Source organism: Lithobates pipiens, unplaced genomic scaffold (genome assembly GCF_037356315.1).
Source record: "Lithobates pipiens isolate NorthernLeopardFrog02 unplaced genomic scaffold, aLitPip1_a1.2 Scaffold_18, whole genome shotgun sequence".
Taxonomy (NCBI): domain Eukaryota; kingdom Metazoa; phylum Chordata; class Amphibia; order Anura; family Ranidae; genus Lithobates; species Lithobates pipiens.
In genome coordinates this window covers 252348122-252370654 of record NW_027507758.1, presented here as the reverse complement: position 1 = coordinate 252370654, position 22533 = coordinate 252348122, and the positions used below count along the sequence as shown (strand labels likewise).

The 22533-nt window shown below is 44.8% G+C and overlaps 1 protein-coding gene across 5 annotated transcripts in view; it reads right to left on the bottom strand.

The window, feature by feature from the left end:
* Positions 1-15382: 15382 nt before the first annotated feature.
* Positions 15383-22533, bottom strand: part of BCLAF1 (BCL2 associated transcription factor 1) — a 59696-nt gene continuing 52545 nt past the window's right edge. For all 5 annotated transcript variants that reach the window (XM_077486801.1, XM_077486800.1, XM_077486802.1 and 2 more), the window contains one exon: positions 15383-15750. In XM_077486801.1, the coding sequence (XP_077342927.1) occupies positions 15745-15750 (6 nt within the window). In that variant the 3' untranslated portion in view covers positions 15383-15744. The remainder of the gene's footprint in view (positions 15751-22533) is intronic.

Here is a 22533-nt window from a genome sequence, read left to right as displayed (position 1 = left end):
TTTCCCGCAGGGAAATCCCCGGGTCCGGATGGCCTCCCTATGGAGTTCTACAAAACCCACGGGGACCTGCTTGCCCCCCAGCTGGCCCAGCTCTATACTCACTGTCTGGCGGAGGGCACCCTTCCCACCTCCATGAGCCATGCACACATAATACTAATCCACAAGGCCCCTAAAGACCCCACATCCTGCGCCTCATATAGGCCTATCGCCCTCCTAAATGCGGACTTCAAAATTCTTACCAAATTGCTCACTACGAGACTACAGCCCCTACTGCCGTCTGTGATAGAGACAGACCAGACTGGTTTTATGGCTAATAGAGCCACTGACATCAACCTACGACGCCTGTTTACTAACATCCATGCTCAGCACCTTACTGAGGGTTCCAGGGTGGTGGCCTCCCTAGACATAGAGAAGGCCTTCGACACTGTAGAGTGGCCTTTTCTTTGGGAGGTCCTCCGCAGAATGGGGTTCCCCTTGGTATTTATTAAGTGGCTTCAGACGCTCTATAGGCACCCCACGTCAGCCATTAAGTTGGGGGGGAGTCTTTCACGGTCCTTCCCTTTGTCCAGGGGCACGAGGCAGGGCTGCCCTCTTTCTCCGGCCCTATTCGCCATTGCAATGGAACCACTGGCGGAGGCCCTACGTACCTCCCTGCATATCAGGGGCCTGCGTGTTGGCTGGCTGGAGGAGAGGGTCGCCCTGTATGCGGACGACCTCCTTCTCTTCCTCAACGATGCGGACTCCTCACTCAGAGGGGCATTACAAATTCTTGACTCATTCTCCACGATCACGGGCCTTAAGGTTAACTGGTCGAAGTTGCTTCTGTTCCCCATAGACCCAGCGGCTCGCGACACTGCCCCCCCTGATATACCCCTACAGTGGGTGGAGACCTTCAGATACCTTGGGGTTGTGGTCTCGAGGCAGGCTTCGGACTTCGTACCCCTAAATCTATTCCCAGTGGTTCATGAGACGCGGCTGCGTCTGAAGGCATGGGAGTCACTACCCCTATCATTGCTAGGGCGGATAAACCTGATAAAAATGAAAATCCTACCGAAATTTATCTACCTACTTCGCCAATCTCCACATTGGATTCCCAAATCCTTTTTCTCCAGCCTGCATAGTCTTTTTGCCTCCTTCATCTGGGGAAACCGGTCCCCCAGGTATGGATGGTCAACAATTACGCGTCCATCCTCCCAGGGGGGACTGGCGTGCCCGGACCTGTACAAATATTTTCTAGCCACCCAGCTGGTTACAGCAGCTTGGTGGCTCACTCCTGATAAGACAAACCCTGCCACCCTGGTTGAAGCGGCGGTGTTGGGGTCGCTGGAGGCGTTGAAATTTTTACTCTATCGTGGCCCGAAGGCCCCGTACCCACTGACCCCCTCCATGTGCACCACGTTACGTGCATGGGGGGCAGGACTTAAAATTGGAAAATACCCTACCAATGCACTTTCTCCAGCTGCCCCCTTGTGGCGAAACCCCACCCTGGAGCAGTTTTACAAACTGCCTGAACCCCATGCTTGGACTAAGTTCAATATTAGAACAGTGGACCAGGTGATTTCTGACCAATCGCTGGCTCCGCTCCCCAAGTTGATCTCTGATTTCAACGTCCCGCGGAGTTATTTTTTTAGGTATCTACAACTCTCCCATGCCTTCAGATGCCAGTTCTCCAGTTCTCCCCCCCTGGTTGTCCAGTCCGCACTGGAAGGCCTCCCCAGGTCCAGCTGTGACAATAAGCCCACCTCAAAACTTTACTCCCATTTGGTAATGACCTCCCTCCCTACTTTGGGAAAACTTAGAGATAAGTGGGTGCGAGACATTCCCACCTTTGATAATGATGATTGGGATGACATGTGGGACTTCCCCCTTCAGATCCCTGGTCTCCCTAAGAGATCGGCTGATACAGTTTAAGATGGCCCACCGAGCATATTTCACCCCATACAGATTGCACAAAATGAACCCCGCCTCCCCCCCGGGATGTTGGCGTTGTGGGACAATACCGGGGGACTTCATTCATATTTTTTGGACCTGCCCAGCCATTGTCGACTATTGGAAGGAGATACTAGGGGTCATTACACAGGTCACCTCCATATCGCTCCAACTCTCTATAGAAACTTGCATACTGGGCCTGCTAGACCATCTAATTCCCACTGTGGCGCGGCGCACCCTAGCTGGGCTACTTCTCTTCTATGCCCGCAAGGCCATTGCACTCAGCTGGCGTAAGCCCACTCCTCCTCCTCTCTCGCTGTGGAAAAAATTGGTGAACGATAGCCTGCCTCTCTACAAAGACTGCTATGTTAATAGGGGTTGCCCGCAAAAATATAACAAGGTCTGGTCCAGCTGGCTGGCGGATGCCTCCACGGCCTCAGATCCACAGCCTATTTAACGCATTATCGTTTGTTGATAAATAGGAATATGCACTAGTGGAAATGTTGTATATTTGAGTAGCATGGTTTAGTTCCAAGTCGTCCTACTGCACGTGGAGACGGCTCTTTATGGCCGGTGTGATGCCTTGAATTCTCCGACATGTTTTGTATGTAACGCACTGTCTTATATTGCAACTCTATACACGTCACGCCTGTAACACTAATCGTGACCAATGTATGTGTTTCTGTTTTTGTTTGTTTTGTTTTGCTTTTGGTTGCTTGTTCACTGTTTAAATTCCAATAAACAGATTTGCAAAAAAAAAAGAAAAAAAAGAAAATGACGATCCTCTAATGCAAAATGTAGGAACCTCTGATGAGGCTGAAAGATAGGTACGTGCAATTACGCATCCTTTATATGGATGGAGGCTAGAAAGTCTCCCCTTGAGTGAGAGTACTACTGATCGGACAGACTCCATCCAAAAGGACTGTAACAAAAGATACTTGTTCAGGGACCTTAGGTCCAAAATGTGTCCCCGTTTGGTTTATGAACCGTAAACAGGTTTGAGTAAAACCCTGTTCCCCTTTCGCATACAGGAACCTCTACAATCACTCCTTCATGCACTAGATAATTTAGTGCCTGAAGCAATAAGTTTAGTTTTAGAGGATCTGAGGGAATGCTGGATCTTAGAAACTTCTGAGGGCGAACCCCCGCAACTCCAGCCTGTAACCGTGAGATATAATTAAGGTGACCCACTTGTCCTGAATTGTTTTTCCAAATGTCCGCAAATTGCAGCAGCCTTCCCCCCACCCAATGGAGTGGGGGCGTCCCTTCAAAAGGGGGGCTTGGTGCTGGGTTTAGAAGAATTTTGGACCCAGGGCTTTTTCTGGCCCTAGCGCCCGGTTGGCGTCGGAACCGCTCTGATGCTGAGACATTTGAGGAAACAGTCCCTAGGTTTTTAAACAAGGGACATCTGGTGCTTTTCTTCACAGGAAGGAGAGAAGTCTTCCCTCCGGAAATCTTTTGGATATATTTGTCCAAGTGATCACCGAATAAACGCTCCCCTTGAAATGGGAAACCTGCCAATAACTTTTTACAAGGAAGCTCGGCTGACCAGTTCTTAAGCCATAAAAGTCTGCACATATGTACAGACAAGACAGCCAGACAAGAATCCTTTAAAGCATCAACAGCAAAACATAGCGCTCAAGGAATATCTGTCTTACTTTCAGGCAGATCATCCTCCTGGTTAGCCAGCAACAGCTGGCTGAATAGCTGAACTGGGCAAAGAATTTTTTGTCAACAGGTTCTTTCAAGCCCTGTGTGTTGTCTACGGGACAAGTTAAAGAGGGATTCCACCAAAAAAAATAATATTAAAAGCCAGCAGCTATAAATACTACAGCTGCTGACTTTTAATAAATGGACACTCACCTGTCCCGGGTTCCAGCGATGCCGGCAGCCGAGGCCGATCGATCGCTCGGCTCTCAGCTGCTGCCACCACCATTCTAGGTGAGGGAATCAGGAAGTGAAGCGAATCGGCTTCACTTCCCGGTTCCCTACTGCGCATGCGCGAGCCGCGCAATAGGAAATCTCTGCGCTGTCACTGGGACCAGTGTGTGTCCCAGCAGACAGCGCGGCAGGGCAGGAAATAGCGTAGACTCCCACGGGAGTCTATGCCTGGAAGTGGGTGAAAATACCTGTCTTTGACAGGTATCTCCACCCCCCTCCCCCCTGAAAGGTGTCAATTGTGACACCGGAGGGGGGGGGAGGGATCCGATCAGCGGAGGTTCCACTTTAGGGTGGAATCCCGCTTTAAGTTCTTGCTTAAGGAAGAGACTGCTGCATCTACGGCTGGCATGCTCCATTTTTTGACAAACTTTTCATCCATGGGATATTAAAGGGAAAACCTCTTAGGAGGAACAGAAGTCCTGTCGGGATGTTCCCCATCTGCCTACACCGCCTGTTCCAACAGGGGGTGTAGAGGGAAAGTCTGTGCGACCTGAAGAGGCCTTCGAGATCCCAAAGTGGACCAGGGGGGCTCAGTCACCTCTGCAAGAGACAACTTAAAGGCAGAATGAACCATTTCAGTCAGAGTCAGGATCAAAAGCCTCTGCAACTGAGAGGCAGACATCGACTGGATTTTTTCTCGTCCAGATTGCTCGGAATCAGACTCATCTGTCAGGCACTCCACCGAAAACCTGAGCTTTAACCTCTTCCTTCTCCAGACTAGGAGACTATGGGGAGGGGGATCTGTCACGCTTCCTACCTCCCTGCGAGATGGATGCAATCATGCCAGGAATCCTGTGCTCTAACCCGGCTAGGGCTGAGGACAGTTCATCCTTAGTGATAAAGGGTGAAGCAGAAGCGTTGACTGTAGGCACAATACCAGATAGCCGCAATGGCTCAAATTGTCCAGAAGCCTCTAGTCTTGCAGGGGATACAACACTAGGGATCCGACTAGGTTCATCAGGAACTACTGACGAAATAGGTGTGCCCTGCCCTGTGGTGTTAGTCCCACTCCTCTTTTTGGAAGACATTTAATAGCCACAAAGAGTACTTTGTAGTATTAAAACACAGTTTAGAAGGGAGATCCTTTAATAGGGCTCACCAAGCCCCTATGCAACAATCCTGCTAAGCACCTTTAGCCTGCCAAGCAACACCTAGTGATTCACATAACCTGGGTAAGAAAAAATTAACCACTGCAAGTGTCTGTTCAGAGCCTGCTCGGTGTCCCACAGCTGCCTTCTGGAAGCACCACATGCTTGGCCTACACAGCTTAAATAAGCTGGGTTGTGCGCTGGAGTGTCCTGTGCATGCGCACGCATGTATGTGGTCCTGGGGAACGGGCGTGACTGTATTCGCATACGACACAAATCTTCGTGCGCCCAAATAAAGTCTATGGCGCATGTGCGCCAAAGCCATGGCCGCCAAACAAACTGCTGAGCCCAGCGGCGCTCTTGCAAATGCACGTGCTTCATGGTGAACCAAGGCAAAATGGCGCACCTTTGTGCGCCATCATACTGGTAAAAGACAGCCAGACACAAGCAAAAAAGGTACACTTTGAAAACACCCACAGCTAGCCCAAAACCCCCCCGTATGGTCACCGCACACAGGTGTCCAGCTTTTAGCTAGCTTGACTATTTGTTAATTACTGGGACACCCCACAATGATAAAATAAAGGGGTTTCACTTACCCATCCAGGCACAGGGCCACTTAGAAACTAAGGGCCCAAGCTTCACCCTTCATGGCAGCACAGTGGCGGCACAGTGGTGTAGTGGTTAGCACTCTCACCTAGCAGTAAGAAGCGTCGCTGGTTCAAATCCCAACCACGACACTACCTGCCTGGAGTTTGCATGTTCTTCCTGTGTCTGCGTGGGTTTCCTCCGGGTACTCCAGTTTCCTCCCACACCCCAAAGACATGCAGGTAGGTTAATTGGCTTCTGTCCAAACAAATTGGCCCTAGTATATAAATGGGGACCTTGGATTGTGGGCTCCTTGAGGGTAGGGACTGATGTGAGTGTGCAATGTACAGGAATAGGGACAATTGTAGACACTCGCTCAGGTTGAACTGGATGGACTGGTGTCTTTATTCAACCTTACTAACTATGTAACTATGGCAGCTTCCTGTCACTTGGGCCTTCAAGGACTGGGTACCCTTTCATGTTTAGGGTCCACTCCTTTGGACCTGTACAGCACCCTGCAGGAAATGCCTTAGTGCTGTAGCGTCCAGGATTTCCACTCTGCAGGGTCCAGCGCCCGGAGGCCACATTACAGGCAAAACATCACAGGATCTCGAGTCTTCTTTGCATGGCTCGGGTATCATTTATGTAAGCATAAAAGCCTGTGTCAAATGGATCTGCTTGGTCAATCCCTTGATTCATTTTGGGACTAGAGACCTGGAGCTCAGAGAGCTCAAACAAACCCTGCCATCCACCTTGCAGACACTGGTAAAAAAAACGAAAGTACTTCCAGTATGGGAGGGGTTATATAGGGGATCATTTCCTGTCCAAAGACCTTTGGTCTACCAGTGTCCATTCACCTAATGATAAAGTATAACCCAGCAGGTAATGGCTATTAGCCTGACTCTGTGTCCCATGATATATGAAAAAGAAAGACTGACAATTTTGAAAAAAAAAAAAAATATATATATATATATATATTTATTTATTTTTTACTTTCTGCTCTAAAACACATCCAATAAAAAAAATCTAATTTCTTCATCAATTTAGGGCAATATGTATTTGGATACATCTTTTTGGTAAAAAAAAAAACTCAATAAGCATATATTGATTTGTTTGCACAAATGTTATCACATCTACAAACTATTGGATAGATTTATGGACTTTATTTTTTATATATATTTTTTACTAGTAATGGCAGATATCACTGATTTTTAGCAGGATTGCGGCGGACAAATCTGACACCAAGTGACACTTTTTGGGGACCAGTGACACCAATACAGTGATCAATGCTAAACAAATAGGATTTTCTCTTATGTTCATTGACGGACACAGCTCCATTAATCTTGGCTGTAGGGTTATTACGCCACCTTCAGGAGTGAACTAGGCAGAACGTGTAATACAGTGCCTTGCGAAAGTATTCGGCCCCCTTGAACTTTTCAACCTTTTGCCACATTTCAGGCTTCAAACATAAAGATATAACATTTTTATTTTTTGTGAAGAATCACCAACAAGTGGGACCCAATTGTGAAGTGGAACGAAATCTATTGGATTTTTGAAACTTTTTTAACTAATAAAAAAATGAAAAGTGGGGCGTGCAAAATTATTCGGCCCCCTTGCGTTAATACTTTGTAGAGCCACCTTTTGCTGTGATTACAGCTGCAAGTTGCTTGGGGTATGTCTCTATCAGTTTTGCACATCGAGAGACTGAAATTCTTGCCCATTCTTCCTTGCAAAACAGCTCGAGCTCAGTGAGGTTGGATGGAGAGCATTTGTGAACAGCAGTTTTCAGCTCTTTCCACAGATTCTCGATTGGATTCAGGTCTGGACTTTGACTTAGCCATTCTAACACCTGGATACGTTTATTTGTGAACCATTCCTTTGTAGATTTTGCTGTATGTTTGGGATCATTGTCGTGTTGGAAGATAAATCTCCGTCCCAGTTTCAGGTCTTTTGCAGACTCCAACAGGTTTTCATCCAGAATGGTCCTGTATTTGGCTGCATCCATCTTCCCCTCAATTTTAACCATCTTCCCTGTCCCTGCTGAAGAAAAGCAGGCCAAAACCATGATGCTGCCACCACCATGTTTGACAGTGGGGATGGTGTGTTGAGGGCGATGAGCTGTGTTGCTTTTACGCCAAACATATCGTTTTGCATTGTGGGCAAAAAGTTTGATTTTGGTTTCATCTGACCAGAGCACCTTCTTCCACATGTTTGGTGTGTCTCTTAGGTGGCTTGTGGCAAACTTTAGAGGAGACTTTTTATGGATATCTTTGAGAAATGGCTTTCTTCTTGCCACTCTTCCATAAAGGCCAGATTTGTGCAGTGTACGACTGATTGTTGTCCTATGGACAGACTCTCTCACCTCAGCTGTAGTTCTCTGCAGTTCATCCAGAGTGATCATGGGCCTCTTGGCTGCATGTCTGATGAGTCTTCTCCTTGTCTGAGCTGAAAGTTTAGAGGGATGGCCAGGTCTTGGTAGATTTGCAGTGGTCTGATACTCCTTCCATTTCAAAATGATCGCTTGCACAGTGCTCCTTGGGATGTTTAAAGCTTGGGAAATCTTTTTGTATCCAAATCCGGCTTTAAACTTCTCCACAACAGTATTACAGACCTGCCTGGTGTGTTCCTTAGTCTTCATGATGCTCTCTGCGCTTTCAACAGAACCCTGAGACTATCACAAAGCAGGTGCATTTATACAGAGACTTGATTACACACAGGTGGATTCTATTTATCACCATCAGTCATTTAGGACAACATTGGATCATTCAGAGATCCTCGCTGAACTTCTGGAGTGAGTTTGCTGCACTGAAAGTAAAGGGGCCGAATAATTTTGCACGCACCACTTTTCAGTTTTTTATTTGCTAAAAAAGTTTAAAATATCCAATAGATTTCGTTCCACTTCACAATTGTGTCCCACTTGTTGGTGATTCTTCACAAAAAATGAAAATTTTATATCTTTATGTTTGAAGCCTGAAATGTGGCAAAAGGTTGAAAAGTTCAAGGGGGCCGAATACTTTCGCAAGGCACTGTACATGTGAAAACAACAGAACTTTACAGTTTCGCCCAGGGGACGGTCCCTCTGGTAATAACCCCTCAGCCTGCTTCCTGCAGCTCAGTTTTTTTCTGCCTAGTGAAGGACCTAGGCTCCCTGCCGGGGCTATCATTCCTGGGATTTTTTTCTGGATTTTTGCCTTTTGCGCAAGATTTTAAGATTCTGTGATCTGCTATCAACAGCCGGCTGGATAATATAGATCCTTGTAGTCTCCCCAGCCTGGCCATCGAGCGTGTGCAAACCCTAGCTACACGCTGGGTCGGCCACATCATGCCACTCAGTCTCCAGGGGCGGCCGGCGAGCACAATGCTCCGGGGCACACATATGACCGGACTACAGATGTCTTTGTCAGAGTGTGCCGAGGCCAGCAGCCACCCCATACTGTTCGGGTGTTGTGCGGATGGTAAGTACAGTTCTTGCTGCATTAGCGGGATTGAGCAGCTGGGTATTCCCTGGGAGGTCGATTAGGGGGTCTCTATTTTACATCCCCCCCTTTGTGGGGGATGGGCTGCTGAGCTGTGTGTGTACCTGAGCCAGGGGTCCTCCAGGGGGCTCTGATCCTTGTCTGGGGGCTGTCTGTGATCTCTCTGCTGGTGTCTGTGGGCTGTGTATGTGCATGTGCTGCCACCATAACGCTGTGAGTCTCTGTGGAAAGCATGGTCGGCAGCCATTTTCCCTGTGATTGTCCCTTATACAGGGCGCCGGATGGCAGTTTTTCTCCTCAGAGCTGGTTCCTGTACCTCAGAACAGCGTGTTTGCACGGTCGTGCGACTTGGTTCCCAAACAAAATTGGCGTCCTTTTTTTCCCACAAATAGAGCTTTCTTTTGGTGGTATTTGATCACCTCTGCGGTTTTTATTTTTTGCGCTATAAACAAAAAATGAGCAACACTTTTGAAAATTATTGCACTATTTTTTACTTTTTGCTGTAACAAATATCCCCAGTTTAGGCCGATACATATTTTTGGTAAAAAATAAAATAAAAAATTGCGATTATTGATTGGTTTGCGCAAAAGTTACAGCGTTTACAAAATAGGGGATAGTTTTATAGCATTTTTATTAATTTTCTTTTTTACTAGTAATGGCGGCGATCAGTGATTTTTATTTTGACTGCGACATTATGGTGGACACATCAGACATTTTTGGGACCATTGTCATTTATACAGCAATCAGTGCTATTTAAATGCACCGATTCCTGTGTAAATGACACTGGCAGTGAAGGAGTTAACCACTAGGGGGCAGTGTAGGGGTTATGTATGACGTCATGTTTTTTTTTATTGTAGGGGCGTGGCCTGGCATGTGACGTCACTGATCGTCTTTCCCTATATCAGGGAACAGACGATCGGTGACAGCTACAGTAGGAAGCACGGGGAGAGGTTTGTTTACACAGACCTCTCCTCGTTCTTCAGCTCTGTGACCCAATCGCGGGACACCAGCGGCCACAGTCACAGAGCTCAGGACCAGGTGGGGAGCGCGACCCACGGCTTGGCACTTAAATAGGGATTCCGCCCAAAAAAAAATATTAAAAGCCAGCAGCTATAAATACTACAGCTGCTGACTTTTAATAAATGGAAACTCACCTGTCCCGGGTTCCAGCGATGCCGGCAGCCGAGGCCGATCGACCGCTTGGGCCTCGGCTGCTGCCGCCGCCATTCGAGGTGAGGGAATCAGGAAGTAAAGCGAATCGGCTTCACTTCCCGGTTCCCTACTGCGCATGCGCGAGCCGCGCAAGGGGAATGGTCCGCACTGTCACTGGGACCCGTGTGTGTCCCAGCAGACAGCGCGGCAGGGCAGGAAATGGCGTAGACTCCCGTGGGAGTCTATGCCCGGAAGTGGGTGAAAATACCTGTCTTTGACAGGTATCTCCACCCCCCTCCCCCCTGAAAGGTGTCAATTGTGACACCGGAGGGGGGGGGGGTTCCGATCAGCGGAGGTTCCACTTTAGGGTGGAATCCCGCTTTAAAGAGCAACGTACAGGTACGTGCTTCTGCCCACGTACGTCAGCGCGAGGCGGTCCTTAAGTGGTTAAGCACCAGCAAGGGACAGATATCAGCCTTGGTTGTCTTTTTCCAATGACCCCTGGCTTCTCACTCTCTAGTGAACACCTTTGTACAAGGGGTCCACCTTTAGTCCCTCCGGTGTGTCCACCCTGGTCTCCATGGGATCTGAACATGGTGCTATCGGCACTTCAGAAGCTGTTTGAGAACATCAGGGAAATTCCCTTGTTGTCTCTCTCAGAAAGTGGCCATTACATCGGCCAGGAGGGTTTTGGAAATGGCGGCCTTGTTTTGCAAGTCGCCCTATCTTGTTATCCACAAGGATAAGGTGGTGTTGCGTCCGCAACCTTATTTTCTACCGAAGGTGGTTTCGGCTTTTCACCTCAATGAAGGCATTGTGTTACCATCTCTGTGTCCTAAACCGACACATCCTAAGGGGGTGGACCTCCATTCCCTGGACGTGGTCCGGGCTCTAAAGGTATATCTGTATGGCTCTCTTCCGGAAGTCAGACTCTCTGTTCGTTTCAGTAGCTGGTCCGAAAAAAGGATTGGTGGTCGCGACGTCCACCATTTCCAGGTGGATCAGACAGATGGTGGTCCAGGCTTACGCCTTGAAGGGACAGGTGCCCCCCTTTTCTGTCACAGCCCATTCCACCAGGGCAATTGGAACCTCTTCGCTTTCCGACATCAAGGGTCAGTCGCTCAAGTGTGTAAGGTGGTTACTCGGTCGTCCATTCACACTTTTACAAAGTTCTACAAAGTGGATGCAAGCGCATCTTCTGACACTGTGGAGGCATAGGCAGAATTTTTGCCTTTCTACAGTTAGGGGTAGAGATGAAGTTGGCCTTGAATACTATTCAAGGCCAAGTCTCAGCCTTATCGGTCTTATTTCAAAGACCGCTTGCTTCACATTCTTTGGTCTGAGGTTTTATGCAAGGGGTGATAAGGCTTAATCCACCAGTTAAATCACCTTTGAACCCTTGGGACTTGAACTTAGTTTTGTCAGTGTTACAAAAGCAGCCATTTGAACCGATACAGCAGACTCCCTTAGTCCTTCTGACAAGAAAGTAAGTGTTCTTAGTTGCTATATCCTCAGCAAGGAGGGTTTCGGAATTTGCTGCTCTTTCTCATAAAGGGCCATACTTTATTATTCAGGAGGACAGAGTGGTGTTGCTCCCTACTCACTACAGTGTCTCAATGTGATGAGAGTGGTAAATGTCTATTTAAAAACGACTGCTCAGATCCAGAAGACTGATGTAGTTTGTGTTGCCAGAAGGTATTAGGAAAGGACAGGCAGCGCCAAAATACACTGTCGCTAAGTGGATTCGGCAACTTAAAATTCAGGATGATTTAAGGGGTAAGATTGCACCTTTTCAAGTCAGAGCGCACTCTACCATAGCAATTTGTACTTCTTGGGCAGTGTGTCGCCTCCATGACTCAGATCCGTAAGCCTGCAACTTAGTCTTCAGTACATACATTCACCAGGTTTTATTAGGTGGATGTAAGAAGGCATGAGGATATCTCCTTTGGGCGCAGTGTGCTGCAAGCAGCAGTATAGGACCTCAAGTCTGGGGGTGCCCTATGGGTTGTGTCTCCTTCCCCTCAAATAGCATTGCTATGAGACTCCTATATAGTTACTACTATGGCTCTGTGTGCCGTGATGTATGATAAAGAAAATATGATTTTTATAACAGCTTACCTGAAAAAATCCTTTTCTTGGAGTACATCACGGGAAACAGAGGCTCCTCCCCTCTTTCTGGGTGTTGGGTATATTGATTTGCCACAAAAACTGAGGTACTCCTGGTAGGCGGGGGTTATATAAGGAGTGAAATTCCTGTATTGGGTATGTCAGTGTCGATCACCTGAAGGTACCTATATACCCATATAGTTACTACTATGGCGCTGTGGCCGGTGATGTACGATAAAAAAGCACTGTCTCTGTATAAATGACACTGCCAGGGAAGGGGGGGGGGGGTGGTGTTAACATCAGAGGGCCGTCAAAGGGTTAAATGTGTGCCTGCTAACTGTGTGGATATGGTTTGACTGGAGGAAGAACATTATACTATTTGATATGAAATGGATTGCCCTAATCTTGACATTAACATTTGCCGAAGTTGATGTTTATTCATGTAATATTTAGCAATTTTAAAATAATCATTAACAAACTCATACCCATTCCCACTTCTGCTTGGCTCAAGCAACCAGGTTGCGGGTTCCTTCAGAAAGTGCAGCATGATTCATGCAGGAGTAAAGGGGGGGGGGGGATCTGCCTGTTAAGTTGCAAGAAGTCATGACCACCTTTCCACACTCAAGATGGTGGCGCCCAAGACTGGCAAAGAACTGGCCTGGTTGAGGACAGTGCTAGATCCCTGGACTGGTAAGTGCATGTTTATTAAAAGTCAGACGCTACAGTATTTGCAGCTTCTGACTTATTACCACTTGAATAAAGGGCACTTTCACCTTGGTTCTGTCACACTTTGGAAAACCGCATGCAACACTACTTATATGAATTTTTATTGCGTGTGCGTGCACTGAAAATTGATCAATCCTGATGTGCACCCTCTCATTTGAGGCCCAAAAACGCCAGTACAGTACAAATGTGTTACCGTAGTCAGAATTATTTTTTTTTTTTTTTTTTTAAATGCACACCAGGGAATTTCACTGTCATAAGCAACCATTTTTACTAGAAGAAATTGACTCATTCAGTGTTTACTATTGTAGTTAGTTGTGACTGGCCCTGTCTTTACCATGTAATCACTGTGACTAAGCAACACAATTGTACACAATAAATGATATAAATCAAAGACATTCATGGTGTACAATTGTCATGTGATCTGCTGTGAGTGATCACATGGTAGCAGCTGGTACACTGATCAGTCATCTGCTGTGTCCGGTGGAGTCAGATCATACTGCAGTGCGGCTGTGCCATAATATCATACGATGTTCACCTAGAACAGTGATAGCGAACCTTTGCACCCCAAATGTTTTGGAACTACATTTCCCATGATGCACATCCACCCTGCAGTGTAGTTGAGCATCATGGGAAATGTAGTTCCAAAACATCTGGAGTGCCGAGGTTCGCCATCACTGACCTAGAACAATGAAATGTCCCGTTCAGACGTCATCTATCTATAGGCTAGGCGGGAACTGGTTAAAACCAGATCTCCCCCAATTCTTTATATCACCATCTCTACTGAACCATTCCAATCTTAGTTTGTGTGTGTGTTGTAATATACAGTTGTGTTCAAAACAGTCCAACATCCCTAACCAGATCAATCACTGTTTTTGGTAAAAAATTATATTTGTACATGGCAAATAATTTACTAGTAGGTGTAGTAGAGTAATAGAAAACCAACAGACCCAACATCTGACATGCCTGCTGCCGATTCTGTGTAATTGAATCATTAATTGAAAGGGGCGTGCTCAAAATAGTGTAGAGTTCAATTAGTGAGGTCATTCATTATGTGATAAAACAGGTGGCCCTTATTTAAGGACTAAGGCAGCAAATGTTGTACATGCTGGGTATAGCACATTTCTCTCTGAAAATAAGAGTAAAATGGAGGTGCCAGACATTGTTCCGAATATCAGCATACTTTGATTAAAAAGTTGATTAAAGAGGCAAATGTATAAAGTACATAAACTGAAACTGCTCAGTTAAAAAAATCTCAAATGCTTTAAAATGGCAACCAAAACCAGAAGCAAATGGAGAAGAAAAAAAAATGCAAACAATCATTTAAATGGATCGAAGAATAGCAAAAATGACAGACTCCACCAATGATCAAAAAAGGACTTAAGTTATCTGCAAGTACTGTAACATTGATAAGACGCCTACGTGGAAGAAGCAAAGTCCCATTGTTGAAAAAACGATATGTGCTGAAGAAGTTATAATTTGCCAAAACACATTGACTGGCCTAAAGACAGTAGCATTTTGCAGACTGATAAAAGCAAGATTTTTCTTTTTGGGTCACAGACAGCCTTGTCAGACTACCCCCCACACACTGAATTCAAGCCACAGTACACTGAAGCATGGTGGAGCAAGCATCATGATATGGGGATATTTCTCATACCAGTGATCCATGGATCAGTTTGAATACATCAAAATACTTGAAGAGGTCACATTGCCTTATGCCAAAGAGGAAATGCCCTTGAAATGGGTGTTTCAACAAGACAAACACACCAGTAAGCAAGCAGCATCTGGGTTCCAAACCAACAAGATTAACATTATGGAGTGGCCAGACCAGACCTTAATCCAATAGAAAACTTGTGGGGTGACATAAAAAATGCTGTTTGAAGTAAAACCAAAAAATGCAGAGAAATTGTCCTGGGCTAGAATACCTGTTCACAGGTGCCAGAAGTTGGTAAACTCCATGCAACACAGATGTGAAACAGTGGTTATACAACTAAATATTAGTTCAGTGATTCACAGGAAAGACAATTCTTCAAGCATTTTAAGTTTATGCAGTAAATGTTGCAAAGACTAAATATTCCTTTTTCTTCACTTTCTGTAGAGTAAAAACAAATTTGAAATATTTTTCTTCCCGTTTTGGATTTGGAATAGACTCTGTAGTGTAGTCCATTTACGTGTATGGAAATAAAAGTCATAAGGATTTTCAGCTTTACCCATTTTTTTTTTTTTTTTTTTTAACACACTGCTATTATTTTTAAACAATTGTATACGTGTATCATTCAGGCAACTTTTTTTTTTTTTTTTTAAATACTTGAAAATTGAATCACAATAAAAAAAATTTTAAAAAAAAGGGACGCAAATGAACATCCACACGACTAGTGCATATATTTTTAACAATATTTTTCAATTATAAAGTTTGTAATTGTTTGCAAAACAAAATCTTTACTCTAAAAGAATTAACTAACATAGAAGAGAAAAACTGCACAATGTGCACCATAATCCATGGCAGAAACAATCAACAGACACTTAAAAGCAGATTCTTAAAAGTGGACACAGCTTAGATTGATCAGTTTTCTTCTGGAGCCTTGTTGTACAATTACACTACGGAAAAATTATGTCTTTTTAAAATTGTGTAAATTTATCACGTGGCAACAGAATGAAAATATGATTTTTTTTTTCTCTCTGTTGATCACATAGACTGCAAAATAAAAACATCTTGTGTGGTACCAACTCTTTGTCCAAATACATCACTCCTGTAATGAAGAAAAAAATATATACTATTAATTTGTCAGCTTGTATTTCAGGATAAAATATATTACAATGACAAAAAAAAAAGCGTACTTGACATTATACACTTGTAATCCATACCCATTAAAGAGAAAGTTACAAAACATACTGTAAACACACAGCAGTAAGAGTTCCACAATACTAGTAACCTTATGAACCAAATTCCTTGGTGCTGTTTTACTTGCACAGTTCACATACATTTTGTTTTTGATTTGACAAGCTTTGGTTGTCAAATTTCTACAGTTCTATAGTCAACAAAAAATGAATGCTATATTGTGATCTATGAACATCTAGATTGAGGTCTACCATTTAAAAAAAGATGGATTGGCTGAGAACATAAAAGCTTTGGTTTTTTGAGCCAGGCATGTATGACTAAAGGGCAGGTTCACATTAGCTGCAGCCAGAACAATAATAGCACGTAAATGGAAAGAAACAACCAGTCCAATAATATCAGAATGGATATGCGAAATGAACGAGATGTGTTTCATGGAAAAACAAATAAGAGAAGAAGGCTATGTGAAAAGTCAGATACCAACGGTGTGGAAAAAATGGGAAGAGTTTCGGTCCTCAAAAGGAATGATAGAATATTTATAATTAAAAGAAAGGGGGGGGGGGGAGGGAGAGGAGGAGGGAAGGGAGAGAAAAGGGGGATTGTGTTTTTTTTTTTTTTTTTTTTTTTTAAATGAAGAGTAAAATGTTTGGGTTTTATGTATGACGTTGTATGATGATGTTGTAAATGGATATGTATGTTTTATGATTATTATAAAAATAATAAAGAGAAGATTTGAAACACATTAGCTGCAGCCGCGGCTTGCAGCAGGGGGTCCAGTGCATCCCTGTTCTCCATTTCAGAGGCGAAACAGGTCCGAATTTTTTCCTGAATTTGGACCTGAAACTAAGCCAAAAGACACACAGGACCCTTTTTCTGTGCTGACCGATGGCCACCCCAGAGCTGTGTGAACTGGCTCCATTGACAACTGGGCACAGTCTCCTGTCATGTGAATAAACCAGCATCCAATTCACATAAGTGTGAACCCAGCCAAAATTGGCATTTTGTAGTGGTTACAATACTTATATTGTAAACTGAACTCCAGGGACTGGAAAAAAAAAAAACTGCCTCTGTAGTAGGACTGCCTGCACACTGCAAGGGTTAAATGCTTGGTTTTTGCCTACTACATCAGGAAAATATTGAAGTTACATATACCTTTCAAATCCATATTTTAGAGGACAGGACAGAGGCTGTCGACCTACAGGCTATTGTACACTGGCAAAGCCACTCACAGCTTTAGTTTTTAGTGCTTACATATACCCAGTGAAGTGACTGACCTCAGGTGATACAGAGATGAAAAATCCTCCAACAAAAGGTTTTACCTGTTTATCTGCTGTCTTCTCTTCTTACACTCTGCAGAGCTCAGTGACAAGAGCTTTGAGAGCCGATTGGAGGGAAGGTACACGCCCCTTAACACAGCTCACAGGAACAGAGCTGAGGCTGTCAATCTGCTGGAGCACCCTCCCGTGTCACCTTTTTCTCTTGCGGTCAGGAAAAACTTGTCAGAAGTGATTCATGCAAAGAAATGAGGCAGCCGACATTGCTCTGGATTGAGACAAGCACATACTATAGAGGGATAATCTTTCAATCCCCTTCCTGTCTAGCCAATTTTTGGCTTTCAGCGTTGACACACTTTCAATGACAATTGCACAGACATGCAAACCTGTGCCCAAATTAAATTCTTAGCATTTTTTTTCATACAAATCGAGCTTTATTTAGGCAATATTTAATCACTGCTGGTCTTTGTTTTTTTTTCAAAAAACAAAAACCTAAATAAGAGCAAAAATTTTGAAAAAAAAATAAAGTTTTTTGTCAGTAAATTTCGTAAATAAGTAATTTTTGTCCTCACTTGGGGGCACCGAGAGGCGGCAGTGGAACTGGTGGGCAATGATAGGCAGTACTGATGGGCACGGAAAGGCAGCACTGACTGGCATATCTAATGGTCACTGCACTGTACTCAGGGCACTGATGATCAGTATCCTATATACCTGTACAGGTTTCCCCTGCAAGGAGATGCCACTGATCGGTTCTCCTTGCCACATGCTGTCAGTGTGAGCCGATAAACAGCACTTCCTTGTTTACATGTGACCGGCTGAGATTGAACACAGCCGATCACATAGTTAAAGAGCCGCATCCAAGATCGGGGTCACGCCATGTCCTTGGAACACCGTGTGGCCGATGCGTTGGGTGTGTGCGAGAGTGGTGGTTCTGGGGCGCCATCATGTGACATTGTGCCACCCCGCCGTAATTTTACTATATGGCAGGTGGTTAACCATGTCCCAACCCACACATATATGATGAAGCCAATGCCTGTGCCTGGTGGCCGTGAGGTCTGCCGGGCACCCGCGATTGCTTGTTACAGAGGAGGGACATAGATCTGTGTGTGTAAACACACAGATCCATGTCCTGTCAGGGGAGAGGAGACCGATCGTGTGTTCCTGGTATATAGGGATACCAAATCGGTCACGCCCCCTCCCCCTTAGAATCACTCCCTAGGTAACACATTTAATCCCTTGATTGGCCCTAGTGTTAACCCCTTCCCTGCCAGTGACATTTTTACAGTAATCAGTGCATTTTTATAGCACTGATTACTGTACAATTGTAAATGGTCCCAAAAACGTGCCAAAAGTGTCCGAAATGTCCACCGCAATATCACAATGCTGACAAAGATCGCCGCCATTACTAGTCAAAAAAATAAATAATAATAATAATAATAATAATAATAAATAAAAATGCCATAAATCTATCCCCTATTTTGTAAACGCTACAACTTTTGCGCAAACCAATGAATATATGCTTATTGCAATTTTTTTTTACCAAAAATATGTAGAATACATATCAGCCTAAACTGAGGGAGACATTTTCTTTGTCTTTTTAAAAATTGGGATAAATATTATAGCAAAAGGTAAAAAATTGTTGTTTTTTTTCAAAATTGTTGCTTTTCTGTTTATAGCACAAAAAATAAAAACCGCAGAGGGGATCAAATGCCACCAAAAGAAATCCATATTTGTGTGTGTGTGGGGGGGGGATCAAAATTGTATTTGTGTATAGTGTTGCATGCCCATGTAATTGTCATTCAAAATGTTACAGCTCTGAAAGCTGAAAATTGACCTGGGCAGGAAGGGGGTGAAAATGCCCTGTTTTGAAGTGGTTAAAGTATAACCAAAGGCAAAACTTTTTTTTTTAGTATTGGACAGAGTGGAAAGGGATTAGAACACCCAGTATGTTTATATTGCAGTCTATGCCTCCGGGGAGATTCAACATCTACATTTGTCTTCTTTACCATTGAAAGTAAAAGAAAATCCCAAATTTGGGTTGTCCCCAGCAATGGAATAGAAGGTAAACCTTCCAATGGTGAATAGTTCTGGTTACCTGGGGGCACCAAGGTATTCCCTTATTTTGCAGGGATTTCTTCTCACTTCAGGTTTTGGCTAGGGAACAGGAAGTGAAAGTAAATCTACGTATAGGACACAGACAAAAAATAACTAAAAATGTTTTGCCTATACTTCAACAGATAAACCCTCCCTACCATGTAATCCTTAGTTCCTGGGTCACATTCCATAAAAAAAAATAAAAAAAAGTCCAGTTTTCTTTAGTGTACCTTCACACTGCCAGCAGCCGGGTGTCGGCGGTAAAGCACCGCTATTTTTAGCAGCGCTTTACCGTTGTTTTTGCAGTGCTTTTTGCCCGCTAGCGGGGCGCTTTTAACACTCGCTAGCGGCCAGAAAAGGGTTAAAACCACCCACAAAGTACCGCTGCCCATTGATTTCAGGGGCGCTTTAGAAGCAGTGTATTCACCACTCCTACAGCGCTGCAAAGAAGCTGCTTGCAGGACTTTGACATTCTGCCAGTGCAGCTCCCCAGTTTGAAAGCACTCGGGCTTTCATCATCTTGAAAAAGTATGGCAAAACGTATGCACAGGCGGCCAGGTAGCGACCTCTCAGAGCTGCACAACTGAAGTCTGATGTGGAAAAACCCAAGACGTGCCAACAGATCTAGTAGTGTCAGCCTTATTCTAAAAAGGGACGCTCCTTAACCCCTCAAAGAGGAGACATAAGAAATGATCTGGCTAATCAACCTTGCAAATCATGGCTCACTATACAGAAGACATTTGTTTGGCATTGACAAAAAGTCAAATTTTCTGATGGAGGCTGTGACCGCAATGTAAACCCGCACAGACCACACCACATCCAGACAATGCAGGGCTGCCTCATTTGGTCTCTTAGGATAAGGGCAAAACAATATCCTCATTTAAGTGGACCAAGACACCTTTGACCTGGCAGAATTAGCCACAAGAAAAGCCTTCTAATAGACAAGAGGCACAAAAGAAATTTCCCAGATTGGTTCAAAGGATGGCTTTTGAAGGACAGAGTGATCAGGGCAGCTCTCGGATCCCTAGTCTCCGTTGCTTAGAACAGCACAATGCCTGGGACAGTAGATGGTGACCATATATTGGTAAAATTATTGTAACCTCTCCTCTGTGTTTAGAGCCCACCATTATTGCTGAAACTCCTATGGGGTATTTACAGCCACCAGAATTGGAGCCTTTCAGCACAGTGCCTCATCCCCTGAAGGTATAACCTGATTCAAATGGTAAACCACACCACTCCTGGAGCTGTCTATGCTTTGTTAGGCAGAAGAGAGCCATTCAGAAGATATTTGTCTCTTGCATCTTTGGCTACAACACTTTAAAGAATTTTGCCCGCACCTGCTCGATATGGCATCCACGACAGTGCTGTAGATGACAATATTGCACCCACTTCGTAAGAAGGTAGGGGGCATCAAGATGGTGCCTGCGCATGTGCCCTAGACCAGGTAATTGTGGCAAAATGGCTGCGTTCAAGCACATATAATGCCACTTGCACAATGTGGGTGCCATGCTTGTTTGAAGTCAGTCCTGCTGAGAGGCGCTGGCTCACACATGTGAGATGGTGCCCTTCTTAAAAGGGCCTACTCTATTACCTGGGCAATATAGCAAGCTGGAAAACAATTATTATTATACAGGATTTATATAGCGCCAACAGTTTACGCAGCGCTTTACAACATTAGGGCAGACATTACAATACAATTCAAGACAGGGGGAATCAGAGGGCCCTGCTCGTTAGAGCTTACAATCTAGGAGGGACACAATTAGCACCAGGTGTACAGGACTGCTTTTAATGGGCCAGCACCTGACTTACTGTACCCTGCCCCAACCTCGGAAGAGTTCCTATTATGCCTTTTACCCATTTCAGTAAGGCCTAACCCCCCCACCTCCACTCCAGTGAAGGGGCCATTCTTCCAGGACTGGGCTCCCACACAAGTGAACATCGACCTTGGACTTGCAGATGCACCTCTACCAGGTACCCAGGTGTATTGCCTGTGTGCTGGGCCCAGTGCAGGATTACAGGCCAGCCCCATTCCCATCTCAGTGCATGATTTGGGGACAGTCCCTGCGGCCTGAAGCAGGGGGTACTGATCCAGAAAACAACCTTCTTTTTCAGGTTAGATCTTATTTTGATAGGAGATTGTACTGTACCTGTTAAAAATTGACAGTTACTTACAGGTAACAACTTTTCTAGGATGGCTCAACCTGAGATGACTGGTCCACCTGACAGGAAACACAATCAACACAGGAGGTTAAAAGGCTCCTCTCTTCCCCCTGCACCTCAGTTCTCCCAAAGTAATTGGTTATCCGGGTGTCAGAGAGAAACTCTTCACGTAGTACTTACATTAAACCAGGGGTGAGAAGTAGGCCTGCCATCCTGGAAGATATCCTAGAAAAGCAGTTAACGGTAAGTAACTCAATTTTCTCTAGTCATCTTCTAGGACGGCACAACCTGAGAGGATGGACAAGGAGTTCAAGGACTACCTTAGGGCGGGACCACCGCTTGTAAGACCTTCCTTCCAAATGTCAGATCCTGAGGTGATAGCAGTTCCACTCTAATGTTTCAAGAAGGTGTCCTGCTTCCTCCATGTGGCTGTTTGACAGATCTGTTCTATTGATGCCCCAGTTCTTTCTGCCCAGGCGGCCGCTAAAGATCTTGTTGAATGGGCTTTAAGGTTAACTGGTACTGGGGAACCGGTCTGTTCATAGGCCATTACTATTGTCTGTCTAATCCACCTAGACACAGTAGATCTAGATGCCTGCCCTCCCTTTCTAGAGTCGCTAAATAGAACCAAAAGGCAATTCGACTTCCTGAAGTCCTTCATTCTAAGTATGTCAGCAAACACTTCCTGACATCTAATAAAATAAACTTTTCCTCTCTCTCGTTTTTCGGGTTTTCACAAAAGGAGGGCAAAATGATCTCCTGAGAGCTATAAAACTGTGATGCGACCTTGGTAAGATATAGTGGGTCTTGTCTAAGAACCACTCTATCTTCCAGTACCAACAGAAAAGGCTCCTTAATTGACAGGGCCTGCAGGTCGCTTGCCCTTCTGGCTGTAGTGATAGCCAGTAAAAAGTCTAGCGTGTCACTTTCATCAATGCTTTCAGAACCAGCGTTAGATTCCATGGTGGGAATCTATTAATCTTTGCGGGGGTTAACCTCTCCCTCGCTAGTAGAAATCTCTTAATCAGGGGCTCTAGCAATAGCCTCTGGTCAAGAAATACAGACAGGGCTGCTATTTGTACCTTTAGGATGTTGAGGGCAATCTGATCCACCCCAGCTTGTAAGAATTTAAGTACCACTGGTACCGAAGGATTAGAAACCTCTCTATC